This window comes from Convolutriloba macropyga, chromosome 15 (assembly GCF_964194025.1).
Source record: "Convolutriloba macropyga chromosome 15, txConMacr16.3, whole genome shotgun sequence".
Lineage (NCBI taxonomy): Eukaryota > Metazoa > Xenacoelomorpha > Acoela > Convolutidae > Convolutriloba > Convolutriloba macropyga.
Window position 1 is genome coordinate 10,890,208 of NC_134482.1, and position 14,978 is coordinate 10,905,185.

General features: G+C 34.6%; 1 protein-coding gene across 2 annotated transcripts in view; it reads left to right on the forward strand.

Annotated features, from left to right (window-relative positions):
* The window catches only part of LOC142354264 (serine/threonine-protein kinase D3-like), a 91,625-nt gene that overhangs the window by 34,571 nt on the left and 42,076 nt on the right, over positions 1-14,978 (forward strand). For both annotated transcript variants that reach the window (XM_075406522.1, XM_075406523.1), the window contains 3 exons: positions 11,241-11,448; positions 12,308-12,523; positions 12,943-13,213. In XM_075406522.1, coding sequence (XP_075262637.1) covers positions 11,241-11,448; positions 12,308-12,523; positions 12,943-13,213 — 695 coding nt within the window. The remainder of the gene's footprint in view (positions 1-11,240; positions 11,449-12,307; positions 12,524-12,942; positions 13,214-14,978) is intronic.

The window sequence follows — 14,978 nt, forward strand, 5'->3', positions numbered from 1 at the left end:
AACAATTTTATTGCTTTAAATATTCCCAATAAATTTTTACGAACGGCATTTGCTTCTCTTTAAAAAAAAACCGGTAGAGATTTGAAAAAAATGCAAAAAAATTCGGTGGATCTACTGTAAATTTTTTTCTGTAATTTGTCTTGACTGTAAATCTTCACGGGGCATAATAGAAAGCTAATATGTGAAAAATGAGCTCGAGTGAGGCGGTCAATCCGAGAGACTCAAAATAATTGATATTGATGTATTAACTATTGTGAGTGCATATTCTTGTATGGCCTGCTCTTTCGTTCACGTCTCATAACCATTTTAGTGATGATATTAGTGAGCGGTTAATTATCACAGCCTTCCTTTAGTTGTCCTAGTAGGTTTTCCAAAATAAAGCTGGAATCGGAAGTTAATGTTCTGATAGCATTTGACCTTATAAGGTCTGTGAAAGTCAGTGACTTTTATTGCTTGTTAATACTCCGTGAGTTGTTTTCGGGTAGTTGTTTTCTCATTGTAAAAAAAACAAATGTTGTAATCGCCTTCAACGGATTTTGTAATTACGGCTTTTCTTCAAATTTAAATTCAAACGCAAAATTTGGGCAGCTTTAAACGTCATAATCAAGTCCTAAGAGGTTTATTTGGTTTTTAATTGCTCTCAAGTGAATTTTCTAGCTATTGTTTTAGCCTTGTTGCTCTTTTTATTCGGTTTTAGTCTAATCGATTTTTCCTCTGAGCACATTTCAAGGACTGCTTCAACCGTGACTTCTAGATTTTTGCGTTTTAAAGTGCTCTCTTCCAGCGGCTTAACTGTTGACTTTTGAGTTTTTTTTTGCTCAACTTACTAAATGTATAATAAAAATGTGCCGAAATTGGTTTCAATTTTTCGGTTGAAATCTGTTTTAAAATTAGGTCTAATAAAAACTCTTAAAGCCTAGTTGTGATCCTTTGGGGCTAATAAAGCAGATTTTTGTAATCACCGCTGGATTGTATGAGAGCAATTCGTCCAAAAGAGTTTGGTAATGTTAAATGACTATTAATATTTTTATATTAACTTAAACTAAAACCTTTTTATAGCTGCGAAGCTGTAAGCTGAGCGTAGCTATATTGCGGTGCTCTTGGTTTTTTTTGTTTCGTCGTCTGACGCTTCATTTTCGTTTTACATTTGTTCTAGAACATTCTGTCTCGTCACTGCTTAAATGGCTTTTTCGCGCTTGATTTCACGCTTTCTGCGTGACCTAAATTGCGGTTGTTCAGAAACAGAATCTGTTCCTAAAACAAAGTTGATTGTAAGAAAACAGATTGTATGGTCCGACAGCCGAGTGGTTAAGGCGACTGGCTGTTAATCCGGAGATCGCCTGTTCGAGACGCGACAGGGAAAATGTTTTTGCATCCAAAAACAACCTCCTTTGAAATAAACTTGTAAGTTTTATAGGCGGCGGCGATAACTATTATCAACTCACTTCTGTATCTTTTTCCATCTGTATTTTACGGCACGCAAGTCTATTTCGCATCTATTCCGGCAATCTGCCGGCTATGTTTAGTTAAATAAAAGATTCTAAATAGTAATGGTTCTTAGTGTTTGATTACAGGGCGAAGCCGCCTATTTAGGGAGTAGCGGCAGCATAGTGGTGGTATTTTGTGCAAGGCTCGCTTTTTTGCTTTTGGAACTTTTAAAAGTTCGTTCGAGATAGCTCTTAGGATAGAAGGACATTTCTCTGGATACAGCTTACTTCTCAAAAGCTATACAGCTGGCTATTCTTGCGCTTCTATTGTCAATTCAAAAAGGGATTTATTAGATGACTATTAATAGCCACCTTCAGCCTCTCAACGGCTGTTATTTAGGCGCTCTCCTTTTTTACAATTCAAAGCAATTGAATTTTATTGGGGCGCTGTCTTTTTTAAGATCAGTTCAAACATTTTGATGATTTTTGAAGTCGAATTAGAGTAGTGATTTTGGTCGCGCCGAAACAGGAAGTGGAGCGAAAAAGCGAGTGTTTTTGTGGCGTGAATTTTTTTCACTCTAATTTTAAAGTAGATTGAGAAAACGGTGCTTGAATAAAAGTTCGCTTTCTCGCTAGTTGTTTTTTGTTCATATGCGGCAATTTCACTTCGTTTTTTGCAGTTTGTTCGATGTTTTGGATCGGATTTAAATCTAAATGGTTTTCCCAATCCATTTACAGTACATTCTAGGCCTAGTTTTTTTTTGTTTTAACCAAATCTCTTTCTCGCTAGTGGTTTTTCGTTCACATGCGGAATTTTGACATTGAATTTCATTTTTTCAAAAAAAAATTTTGATGTGATTGTTTTGGAAATGTTTTTTCCAATACACTCATAGTCCTGTCTAGGTCTTATTTTTGTTTAGTCAATGAAAATGCTTTGAATTGTACGTCAGGGCTCGTCCTGCTTTTAGAATCCAACTGAAACTGCACTCCAAATTAAAACAATTTTTGGCACTGAAAAAAAAACAGAAAAATTTGGTCAATTTATCTCCTTTTCTTTCTGTTTCAATCCCGATGTGCATCAAGCGCGTCAACGGCGGCTATTTTCCGGCAATCTGTAGGTTATGTTTGATTTTGCTTGATTGATTTCAATTTTCCTATTGACACACGGTAAATTTACAAGAGGGAGATGTCTCCAAATACACCACACATCTTACTATGAGGACAAAAACAGTTTTGACCTCCTACCAAAATAATTTTGAACAATATCAAAGTCAATTATGTAATTATCCCTCAGATTATGGAAAAAAAGTTCGAGATTCAGTTGTATCATTTTATAGCAAATTTTCGAGTATTCTTGTCCTGTTCAACAAATGTATTGTATAGAATTCTGATTCTTTTATTTTTGTTGTTTCTTAAGTTAAGCCATTTCGTGTAAGCCATTTCGTTTACTCTTCGATCACTTAAAAGTGACTTTTTTCTATTTCCATTTGAGTGATGAAATATTTAAAAGTTTCACGTAGATGATTCTATTTTGTCTAAGCACTGCCTTTAAAGTTTTGATATTTTGTAAACATTTAGCTCAAAACTTTTTGATATTTTGCGCTCTTAATTTGCGACGATTTTAAGTAAATAATAATAATAAATTGTTTACTGGTGTCTTACAGCAGAATAAATAGAGCACTTACACAGTTGATCAATACAAAAAAAGAGCACCAGAAAGATCGCCATTAGACCATAAGGTCCGTTTTCAGGCGTCTCATAGTCGGAAGAGAAATTTCATGTTTTTTATTTCAAAGTTATTCAGTGTAAATCAAAATTAAAGTGATAGCGATAAAAAAAACAAGGAAGGTTGGTGTTAAAATGATTTAAATTTGGTCATACTTTTTGATGAATAAATTTTCTAATTTAAGCCATAAATCAACCTAGTGAGTTGTTCATTCAGTAAAAAATAGTTTTCTAGCTTTTCGTGAGCAAAATTATTTAACTGTGCGCCGCTCAAATTTTTCACTTTTGTTACAGAATTAGAATCCAGTTTGAGAAAAACGTTTAAGAGTTTTTTGATTTTATTTGACAGACTGTTTTCGGAAAAAGATGAATTAAGGGGGACAGCTTTAACTCGTTTTTCGCATGAGCACAGTTTTGACAGTTCATTTTGTGTAATGAAGTGATTTATGTCCATGATGCAACTTTCACGTCGTATGCATTCTGTCATCAGTTTAAAAACTTCGTACAGATGAAGCTCCTGGGCCGAAAAAACGTTGTATTTCTCTCTGATGAGAGAAACTGAGTCAAACTTTTGAACAAAAAAGATTACTCTCAGTATTCTATTAATTTTCGCATCGATTTTCTGCATTGTAGCTCTACTGGCAGTACCATAGACTAGAATCCCGTATTGAACCACTGGTTTAACATAAGTATTGAAAATCTTTATCAATTGGCTGCGATTTAAAATTTTTCTCAATTTATAGAAAAGTCCGCAAAATTGTACCAATTTATTTTCTACGCGATTCGAGTGTTCTCTAAAACAAAATTTTTTGTCAATCGTTATGCCCAAGTAACTTAAAGAATTTATATTTTCAAGGCGCTTGCCGTTCATTGTATAGACATGTTCTGTCATGCTTAGTCTTAAAGGTTATGGTTTTACTTTTATCCGTGTTTAGTGTAAGTTTGTTCTTTTTAAGCCAGTTTTCTGTTTGAGATAAGATCTGTTGATGTTCCCGACAAGCATTTGCTTTATTTGATTTTGTGTAAACTGCAGTATCATCAGCATAGAAAATGAAGTTCGAGCATGGGCTGTTGGTTTTCAAATCATTTAAGTAAACAATGAAAAGAAGTGGGCCTAATATAGACCCTTGTGGTACCCCGTTTTTAACTGCTGTCATTTGCGACTTCCTTTGTCCAGACTGTACAAATTGTTTCCTGTTTTTCAAATAAGATTCCAAAATAGTATATACAGGACCCCTTAATCCATACATTTTACACTTTTGAAGCAGAATTTTTCTGTCAATAGTGTCGAAAGCTTTACGTAAATCTAAAAATGTGCAATAAGTGTGCTCCGTATAAGAATGTTTTGATGATCGTGTCAACTCAACCAAACTGCTAACTGCGTCAACAGTTCCTCTTTTTTCCCTAAAACCGAATTATTTGCTGTTTAAAATTTCAAAGTCTTTAAAATAGTTCGAAACACGATTTAGAATAATTTTTTCAAAAATTTTACCAAGAGTTGGTAAGAGAGATTTTGGGCGAAAATTATTGGGTTCATTTTTTTCACCTTCTTTTTGTAGAGGTATTACTGATGCTATTTTCAATGAGTCCGGAAAAATGCCTTCCTGAAAACATGTGTTAATCAGTTTGGATAGGTAGCGCGCGATTGAAACTGCTACAGATTTTATAAAGATATAGTTAAGATCCATATAGTCTTCGCTGTATTTTGACTTAGAATCCTGGATAACTCTAAGCGCTTCTTTTTTGCTCGTTGGTAACAAAAACATAGATTGAACTTGATTTTTTAATGAACACTCACTTTGTCTAAACTTTTTGTTCAATTTTTCACCAATTGTTGCAAAGAAGTGATTGAAATCGTTTATTTCCTTTTGGTTGAGATTTTGTACTGTTTCTCGCTCATTTCCGCTAAGATTTCTTATTAATTGAAAAAATTTTCTGTTTGATTTTGCTGCATGCTTTTCTATTATTTTATGATAAAATTGTTTCATTTTTACTTTCACCATATGTTTAACTTTTTTACGTTGTTCTTGGTACTTTTCTTTGGCCTCTGTTGTTTTTGATTTCATACTTTCTCTGAACATCCTATTCTTTTTTGCAGTTTCTCTTTTCGATTGGTTATCAACCCAGCTGTGATGGTTTTTATTTTTTACAACCTGCTTGGGAAGATATCTGTCCAAAATTGATTTCAGTAAAATTTGAAGCTCTTCAAACTTGTTATCAATTGTCTTGTATTTCTCAAAATTTTCAAGTTTTGATATTTCATGACTCAAAACAAAATTTATTTTTTCAGTTAGGGAGATATCTTTAAGTTTTTGCCAGTTTCTTGAAGTGATGTATTCAAGTTTGTTTTCCATCTGTGTTCCTGTCTGAAAATTAAGAAATACAGAATAATGATCAGATATACAGATCATGCGGTTTGATTTTGAGCATGCAAGTTTGATTTTGAGCATGCGGTTTCTCGCGTAATTGAATTTTCATCAATTATTTTCATACAACATCCTTTTATAATTTCCTTCAACGTCTCTCGTTTCTGATTGTTCTTTAAAAAATTGATATTAAAGTCACCACAGACGATATTATAAGATTGTGGTTCTATTATCAATCTGTCAATATAACTTTCAATTTTTGAAAGGGTTTCCGTGTTAACTGAATTTGGAGGCATATACATGCAAGTTACATAGATGGCGGTCTCGACGGTTCCGGTAACTCTCATAGTGAGTGCCTGCGGTCCGTTTAAATTACACGAGTTAACAACTTTTGCTTGTAGAGATTTTATAATAAAAATTGCAACACCTCTTTTTTCTGTTGATATTAACGAGAGGTCTATAACCCTCTAGAAACATTGATTTTGTGTGATGATATTCCTTGAGCCAAGTTTCCGTCAGACAGATTGCCGACGGCTTCTCACTTAGACTTTCTAGCAACACTTGTAGATCATCAAGGTTTTTGGTTAGTGAACGATGTTTTGAAGCATGATTTGGAAACAAATTCTGGCGGATGTCAACTGACAATCTGTTCGCTATGTTTCCGTATTTTTTAAAATGTTTTTCAGTGGATTGGTCCGGAGTATAAACTCAGAAACTCTTCATTGTTTCGTGTTTATCGCAATTGAAGTCAGAGAGGTAGGGTTTTTTGATTTTTTTTGGCCATTTTGAAATTGGAAGCGTTGGCAATTTTTGGTAGCGTTTTTGAAATGATGGACATACACCCCTTCACTTATTATGACGTTGAATGCGCTGTATGTTTCGCCTTAAAGTTTGAACTACAGTTTAGGAATTGTATCTCAATGTAATGAAAACTGCAAAATGAATTTCATAACTGCTTTCAACTTTGTGGACTGCTTTCAACTTTATTGTATCGAATTAGAGTAGTGATTTTGGTCGCGCCGAAACAGGAAGTGGAGCGAAAAAGCGAGTGTTTTTGTGGCGTGAATTTTTTTCACTCTAATTTTAAAGTAGATTGAGAAAACGGTGCTTGAATAAAAGTTCGCTTTCTCGCTAGTTGTTTTTTGTTCATATGCGGCAATTTCACTTCGTTTTTTGCAGTTTGTTCGATGTTTTGGATCGGATTTAAATCTAAATGGTTTTCCCAATCCATTTACAGTACATTCTAGGCCTAGTTTTTTTTTGTTTTAACCAAATCTCTTTCTCGCTAGTGGTTTTTCGTTCACATGCGGAATTTTGACATTGAATTTCATTTTTTCAAAAAAAAATTTTGATGTGATTGTTTTGGAAATGTTTTTTCCAATACACTCATAGTCCTGTCTAGGTCTTATTTTTGTTTAGTCAATGAAAATGCTTTGAATTGTACGTCAGGGCTCGTCCTGCTTTTAGAATCCAACTGAAACTGCACTCCAAATTAAAACAATTTTTGGCACTGAAAAAAAAACAGAAAAATTTGGTCAATTTATCTCCTTTTCTTTCTGTTTCAATCCCGATGTGCATCAAGCGCGTCAACGGCGGCTATTTTCCGGCAATCTGTAGGTTATGTTTGATTTTGCTTGATTGATTTCAATTTTCCTATTGACACACGGTAAATTTACAAGAGGGAGATGTCTCCAAATACACCACACATCTTACTATGAGGACAAAAACAGTTTTGACCTCCTACCAAAATAATTTTGAACAATATCAAAGTCAATTATGTAATTATCCCTCAGATTATGGAAAAAAAGTTCGAGATTCAGTTGTATCATTTTATAGCAAATTTTCGAGTATTCTCTTGTCCTGTTCAACAAATGTAATGTATAGAATTCTGATTCTTTTATTTTTGTTGTTTCTTAAGTTAAGCCATTTCGTGTAAGCCATTTCGTTTACTCTTCGATCACTTAAAAGTGACTTTTTTCTATTTCCATTTGAGTGATGAAATATTTGAAAATTTCAAGTAGATGATTCTAGTTTGTCTAAGCACTGCCTTTAAAGTTTTGATATTTTGTAAACATTTAGCTCAAAACTTTTTGATATTTTGCGCTCTTAATTTGCGACGTTTTTAAGTAAATAATAATAATAATAATAAATTGTTTACTGGTGTCTTTACAGCAGAATAAATAGAGCACTTACACAGTTGATCAATACAAAAAAAGAGCACCAGAAAGATCGCCATTAGACCATAAGGTCCGTTTTCAGGCGTCTCATAGTCGGAAGAGAATTTCATGTTTTTTATTTCAAAGTTATTCAGTGTAAATCAAAATTAAAGTGATAGCGATAAAAAAAACAAGGAAGGTTGGTGTTAAAATGATTTAAATTTGGTCATACTTTTTGATGAATAAATTTTCTAATTTAAGCCATAAATCAACCTAGTGAGTTGTTCATTCAGTAAAAAATAGTTTTCTAGCTTTTCGTGAGCAAAATTATTTAACTGTGCGCCGCTCAAATTTTTCACTTTTGTTACAGAATTAGAATCCAGTTTGAGAAAAACGTTTAAGAGTTTTTTGATTTTATTTGACAGACTGTTTTCGGAAAAAGATGAATTAAGGGGGACAGCTTTAACTCGTTTTTCGCATGAGCACAGTTTTGACAGTTCATTTTGTGTAATGAAGTGATTTATGTCCATGATGCAACTTTCACGTCGTATGCATTCTGTCATCAGTTTAAAAACTTCGTACAGATGAAGCTCCTGGGCCGAAAAAACGTTGTATTTCTCTCTGATGAGAGAAACTGAGTCAAACTTTTGAACAAAAAAGATTACTCTCAGTATTCTATTGATTTTCGCATCGATTTTCTGCATTGTAGCTCTACTGGCAGTACCATAGACTAGAATCCCGTATTGAACCACTGGTTTAACATAAGTATTGAAAATCTTGATCAATTGGCTGCGATTTAAAATTTTTCTCAATTTATAGAAAAGTCCGCAAAATTGTACCAATTTATTTTCTACGCGATTCGAGTGTTCTCTAAAACAAAATTTTTTGTCAATCGTTATGCCCAAGTAACTTAAAGAATTTATATTTTCAAGGCGCTTGCCGTTCATTGTATAGACATGTTCTGTCATGCTTAGTCTTAAAGGTTATGGTTTTACTTTTATCCGTGTTTAGTGTAAGTTTGTTCTTTTTAAGCCAGTTTTCTGTTTGAGATAAGATCTGTTGATGTTCCCGACAAGCATTTGCTTTATTTGATTTTGTGTAAACTGCAGTATCATCAGCATAGAAAATGAAGTTCGAGCATGGGCTGTTGGTTTTCAAATCATTTAAGTAAACAATGAAAAGAAGTGGGCCTAATATAGACCCTTGTGGTACCCCGTTTTTAACTGCTGTCATTTGCGACTTCCTTTGTCCAGACTGTACAAATTGTTTCCTGTTTTTCAAATAAGATTCCAAAATAGTATATACAGGACCCCTTAATCCATACATTTTACACTTTTGAAGCAGAATTTTTCTGTCAATAGTGTCGAAAGCTTTACGTAAATCTAAAAATGTGCAATAAGTGTGCTCCGTATAAGAATGTTTTGATGATCGTGTCAACTCAACCAAACTGCTAACTGCGTCAACAGTTCCTCTTTTTTCCCTAAAACCGAATTATTTGCTGTTTAAAATTTCAAAGTCTTTAAAATAGTTCGAAACACGATTTAGAATAATTTTTTCAAAAATTTTACCAAGAGTTGGTAAGAGAGATTTTGGGCGAAAATTATTGGGTTCATTTTTTTCACCTTCTTTTTGTAGAGGTATTACTGATGCTATTTTCAATGAGTCCGGAAAAATGCCTTCCTGAAAACATGTGTTAATCAGTTTGGATAGGTAGCGCGCGATTGAAACTGCTACAGATTTTATAAAGATATAGTTAAGATCCATATAGTCTTCGCTGTATTTTGACTTAGAATCCTGGATAACTCTAAGCGCTTCTTTTTTGCTCGTTGGTAACAAAAACATAGATTGAACTTGATTTTTTAATGAACACTCACTTTGTCTAAACTTTTTGTTCAATTTTTCACCAATTGTTGCAAAGAAGTGATTGAAATCGTTTATTTCCTTTTGGTTGAGATTTTGTACTGTTTCTCGCTCATTTCCGCTAAGATTTCTTATTAATTGAAAAAATTTTCTGTTTGATTTTGCTGCATGCTTTTCTATTATTTTATGATAAAATTGTTTCATTTTTACTTTCACCATATGTTTAACTTTTTTACGTTGTTCTTGGTACTTTTCTTTGGCCTCTGTTGTTTTTGATTTCATACTTTCTCTGAACATCCTATTCTTTTTTGCAGTTTCTCTTTTCGATTGGTTATCAACCCAGCTGTGATGGTTTTTATTTTTTACAACCTGCTTGGGAAGATATCTGTCCAAAATTGATTTCAGTAAAATTTGAAGCTCTTCAAACTTGTTATCAATTGTCTTGTATTTCTCAAAATTTTCAAGTTTTGATATTTCATGACTCAAAACAAAATTTATTTTTTCAGTTAAGGAGATATCTTTAAGTTTTTGCCAGTTTCTTGAAGTGATGTATTCAAGTTTGTTTTCCATCTGTGTTCCTGTCTGAAAATTAAAAAATACAGAATAATGATCAGATATACATTTTAACTTTTAACTCTGCTGTAAAATTGCAAAAAAAAGATGTCTAAGTTTGATTTTGAGCATGCGGTTTCTCGCGTAATTGAATTTTCATCAATTATTTTCATACAACATCCTTTTATAATTTCCTTCAACGTCTCTCGTTTCTGATTGTTCTTTAAAAAATTGATATTAAAGTCACCACAGACGATATTATAAGATTGTGGTTCTATTATCAATCTGTCAATATAACTTTCAATTTTTGAAAGGGTTTCCGTGTTAACTGAATTTGGAGGCATATACATGCAAGTTACATAGATGGCGGTCTCGACGGTTCCGGTAACTCTCATAGTGAGTGCCTGCAGTCCGTTTAAATTACACGAGTTAACAACTTTTGCTTGTAGAGATTTTATAATAAAAATTGCAACACCTCTTTTTTTTCTGTTGATATTAACGAGAGGTCTATAACCCTCTAGAAACATTGATTTTGTGTGATGATATTCCTTGAGCCAAGTTTCCGTCAGACAGATTGCCGACGGTTTCTCACTTAGACTTTCTAGCAACACTTGTAGATCATCAAGGTTTTTGGTTAGTGAACGATGTTTTGAAGCATGATTTGGAAACAAATTCTGGCGGATGTCAACTGACAATCTGTTCGCTATGTTTCCGTATTTTTTAAAATGTTTTTCAGTGGATTGGTCCGGAGTATAAACTCAGAAACTCTTCATTGTTTCGTGTTTATCGCAATTGAAGTCAGAGAGGTAGGGTTTTTTGATTTTTTTGGCCATTTTGAAATTGGAATCGTTGGCAATTTTTGGTAGCGTTTTTGAAATGATGGACATACACCCCTTCACTTATTATGACGTTGAATGCGTTGTATGTTTCGCCTTAAAATTTGAACTACAGTTTAGGAATTGTATCTCAATGTAATGAAAACTGCAAATTGAATTTCATAACTGCTTTCAACTTTGTTGTGGAAAATTTTCACCGATGTGATCTGTTTTTGAGTATGATTAGTGTCAACATTCGTAAATCATTGGGTTGTATAAGATTGCATTTATGTTATAATGTAAACTATAATGAGGAATAGAGTGCAATGTGTGTTGTAGTCCGACGAGTAGCAACAACATTCCGTTGATGCGAGTTGTGCAGAGTGTGAGGCAGACGAAGAGACAGGACCAGTCCACTCTTATCAAGGAGGGCTGGCTAGTCCACTTCACAGACCAACCCAACAGCATGCGCAAGAGACACTACTGGCGACTGGACACCAAGTGTCTCACTCTATACCAGAGTGACAACACCAACAAGTACTATAAGGTGCGGAAATCTGTTACAAAGGTTGTCTACTCTTGAAAAAACATTCAGAATTCGCAAAGATTTGTTTAGTGATTTAAAAAACGTACGAAATTTAGTACGGCGCCGTATTAGGGAGTATCAAAATTTCGACAGCACCGTACCCACAGTTACAAAACTTATACGGTGCGGTAGTTCGACGTCACTAAGTTTTTCTGCTTAGAATTATCCGAGTTTGGTCATCCTGGGTAGAAAGATGAGTAATAATAATAATAGTTGTTTTGTGGCGCTATTAGCAGTACAAAGCTATTATCAGTACAATTATACTATACTAAATATCCAAGCGTCTTTTAAGCGGGAGAAAAAGTTTTTGTTTCAGTAGTTAGAACGTTTGTAGAGCAAAAATGGTCTTTACTCATTGTGATTTTAACCAAATGTTAATTGTGAGTAAGAGCTTGACATAGCTTAGAATAGATTTTAAGTGGACTATAGAGAAGAATTCATAAAATACGAAAGAAAATGGTTCCAACGGGATTCCAAAGTTTGAAAAAATTTAGCTGCTTGCTAATTTTCTAATTCGAATCCAGTGATTCTCCGTAGTTACGCCCGCGTAGACCCGTAACATCTCAAGCTATCTGAGGCTTCTATTTCACTAGGTTCAAGGCAGGTCACAAATTTGCTTATGGAGTCCTAACATGGGGAGACTAAGTTTACTCAACTTAAGCGTAATTTCTGTTCTACTTTACTGGTAAACATTTTTTGTTTTTAACTTAATACACACTCTCTTTGTCATGGGAGTTACGAAACGTTACGTTACACTGACTTTGCGATGAACGATTTAACTTTTTTTCTATGAAAGTATTGAACTGTATTTTGATTTCAGGACATTCCGCTCTCCGATATCCTCTCCGTACATTCCTCGGACACTAGCAACCTCCTGTTGCCATCATTCGACAGAGAGACAAACAGCAGTAGCAATCAAAACAACAGCCAACAACAACAACAGCCACACTCGCCACCATCCACATCTCAACACACAACTGGCCAGGCTACCACCAACGCCATAGTCAATGTTGCCAATAACTCTGCAATGCAACAGGTACTGTTCGTTTGAGATAATGGAGAGGGTCTTGAGTCTGTGTGTGGTTGCGTCCAAGCAGTTGGCAGGCTAAAATTATACGATCATTTAAGTGCGAGTTGAGTTTAACAGTGCAATGTAAACTCAAATAGGGTCATATTCAGTACGAATAATTATTTTAACTGTTTTGTTTTCAATGTGGTGTCAAACGGAGGACATCAAAAAGACAACATCAATCACTAATAATTGGTGAATTTTCACTTGAAAGTTTTCTGTGCGCATTAAAATTATATTTCACTCATTTTGAAGAAGGCATTGAAAATATCGCTATTTTACCTTCCCGTAATTACTGATCGTTCTGAAGAAAAGAGTGAGGTTATAAAAATTCTATGAATTTTATGAAACCATTTGAAGTAGTATTGGATCCATTTTTTACCCAGGTGCACGGGGACATGTCTGGGGTGGGACACAACAACCAAGTAGCAGGTCAGCCCAAGCACGCGTTTGAGATTGAGACTGTGAAACTGACCTTCTGTGTGGGTCAGATGGACTCTGTTGACGACGAAGAGTCTGGAGTGGGTACGAAGTACAGCCAGGCATGGGAGATGGCAATCAGACAGGCATTGATGCCAGTCACCCCCCAGAGCTCCTTCCCTCTCAGTGTGAGCTGTGCCAATGTCGCCACGGGAAGGTCAAACAACGATTCCAACAGTTAGTACTTTCTGGCTCGAACATATCTGAAACTCTCTACTAAATTACTAAATCAGTTCAAAAACGTTCTACTATCCTATTTTAAAAAAAAAATGCAGCCAATTGAAAAATATTTGCAACCAATGAAAAAATAATTATTTGTTTTCAGTTTGAAAGTACAAAGTTAGATGAATTTATATAATGTAACAGATGCACTTCAAACAAGAAAGCCTATTCGACTCACCGAGTGGGTGCCCTACTATGGAAGACTGAAGACCCGTCTGGCAGGTATTACTCTAAGATCGGTCACCGATATGTTTTTGAAGCCTAAAAATATTAAGCGTTAAAAGAGTGCAATCGATTTAGTTTACCATTAATAGCCGCCTCAGCTTCTCAGCTGAATATATTAGCGCTCCTATTTTTTTACAGCTCAAAGAATTTGAATTGTATTGGGGAGCTGTTTTTTTAAAGTTCTGTTCACACATTTTCATGATTTTTGGAGTCAAATTGGAGTAGTGATTCTGGTCACGCCGAAACAGGAAATGGACCGAAAAAGTGAGTGGTTTTGCGGCGTGAAATTTTTTTGCTCTAATTTTAAAGCAGAGTGAGAAAACGGTGTTTGAACAAAAATTCGCTTTCTCGCTAGTGGTTTTTGTTCACATGCGGCAATTTCACTTTGATTTTTACTCTTCGATTTGTTGGATTGGATTTTTCCTAAATAGTTTTCCCAATCCATTCATAGTCCGGTTTAGGTCCAGTTTTCTGTTTAGTCAATGAAAGTTCTTTGAATCGTCCGTCTGGACTTGTCCTGCTTTGTTTTTACAATTCGAAGAATTTGAATTGTATTGGGGCGCTTTTTTTAAGATGTGTTCAAACAGTTTTCAATGACGTTGATCTTTCAAAACAAGATAAACAGGTAAAGCCCAGCGGGCATTAAGTTTCATTAGAGGCCCAAAGTGGGCTTCAGTAGTCCTGCAAGTGCTTAGAGTGGTGCAGCTGCTGGAATGGCCCTTATTTAAGGTTAAAAGGGTCATTTTTAGGGGGTTTTTGGGCTCAAAATGGTGCAATTTCTCATAATTTTTGTCCCTTTTTTTAGTTTTTTGGTAGATTAGTCCTATGTTGAAGTTTTTAAAAATTGAAGAAGGCCTTTTTCGAGACAAAATTACTCGTTATGACTAATGTTTGAGCTATATGTTTTGGTACTACAAACAAACATGCAAAATTAATTGTTTTTAATAGCCGCACAGCGATAGCTGGGGCTATTATTGGCCTTCTCTTGGTTTTTTTAATTTCGTCGTCGCAATTTTTGTGACGACCATATGACGTCACAACCACTTCAATTCTGCTTTTTGTTCATTCGTTCATGCAATTTCAAAGAAAGTGCGTGCGTGACGTCATTTTTCGCTCTTAGTGGAGCGAGTTTTTTTCATTCGCCTGATTCAATTTTTGGTCACACTTGACTTACTTCTCTCTGAAAAATGAATTCCTCACTTTGAAATTGACTTTTATTCACTTTAATTCAAAGAGATAAGGTCAAATGGGTGCGTGTCACTCTAAATGAAGGTTATTTGAGAGCAGCTAATAGAGGCATCAAAAGTTTATACTGATTTTAATCAAAATGTTACTTATCAGTCTTCAATGAAAAGACGAATTTTGAATTTTTGGTCTGTCTTTTTTACTGTTTTTTGGGACTGCAGATCTACGAAGCAATTGGGGCTATTTTCTGGCAATCTGCCAGCTATGTTTTGCAATTTTTTGTCATTTTTTAGTTTTTCCAGCTTCAGGG